Genomic DNA, 732 nt, shown 5'->3' with positions numbered 1-732 from the left:
GTATGTAGTGTGTCATTTAGTCAGCTGTCTCATCTGAAGAGACATAAGCGCATACATAGTGGTGAAAAGCCATTTTGCTGTCATGTATGTAAAATTTCATTCATTTCGAAGGGTGAACTGAAGAGGCATATATGCATACATAGTGCGGAGAAGCCATTTTGTTGCATCGTGTGTAATAAGTCATTTAGTCAGCAGAGTCATCTGAAGGCACATAAACGCATACATAGTGGTGAAAAGCCATTTTGCTGTGATGTATGTAGTGTGTCATTTAGTCAGCTGTCTCATCTGAAGAGACATAAGCGCATACATAGTGGTGAAAAGCCATTTTGCTGTCATGTATGTAAAATTTCATTCATTTCGAAGGGTGAACTGAAGAGGCATATATGCATACATAGTGCGGAGAAGCCATTTTGTTGCATCGTGTGTAATAAGTCATTTAGTCAGCAGAGTCATCTGAAGGCACATAAACGCATACATAGTGGTGAAAAGCCATTTTGCTGTCATGTATGTAAAATTTCATTCATTTCGAAGGGTGAACTGAAGAGGCATATATGCATACATAGTGCGGAGAAGCCATTTTGTTGCATCGTGTGTAATAAGTCATTTAGTCAGCAGAGTCATCTGAAGGCACATAAACGCATACATAGTGGCGAAAAGCCATTTCGCTGTGAGGTATGTAATAAGTCGTTCATCTGTAAGAGTCATGTAAAGAGACATCAGCACATACATAGT

The 732-nt window shown here is 39.2% G+C and overlaps 1 protein-coding gene across 1 annotated transcript; it reads left to right on the top strand.

The window, feature by feature from the left end:
* Nucleotides 1–6: 6 nt before the first annotated feature.
* On the top strand, nt 7–726 carry LOC111864249 (zinc finger protein 233-like; the record flags this gene model as incomplete). The annotated part of the gene is made up of 1 exon (XM_023851337.1): nt 7–726. A coding segment is annotated over one exon (720 nt), but the record flags the coding sequence as incomplete, so codon positions are not given.
* Between the last annotated feature and the right edge of the window lie 6 nt (nt 727–732).

The sequence above is a fragment of the Cryptotermes secundus genome, unplaced genomic scaffold (assembly GCF_002891405.2).
Source record: "Cryptotermes secundus unplaced genomic scaffold, Csec_1.0 scaffold17066, whole genome shotgun sequence".
Classification (NCBI taxonomy): Eukaryota; Metazoa; Arthropoda; class Insecta; order Blattodea; family Kalotermitidae; genus Cryptotermes; species Cryptotermes secundus.
Note: the sequence above shows the minus strand (reverse complement) of the source record. Positions and strands in the feature narration are given on the sequence as shown.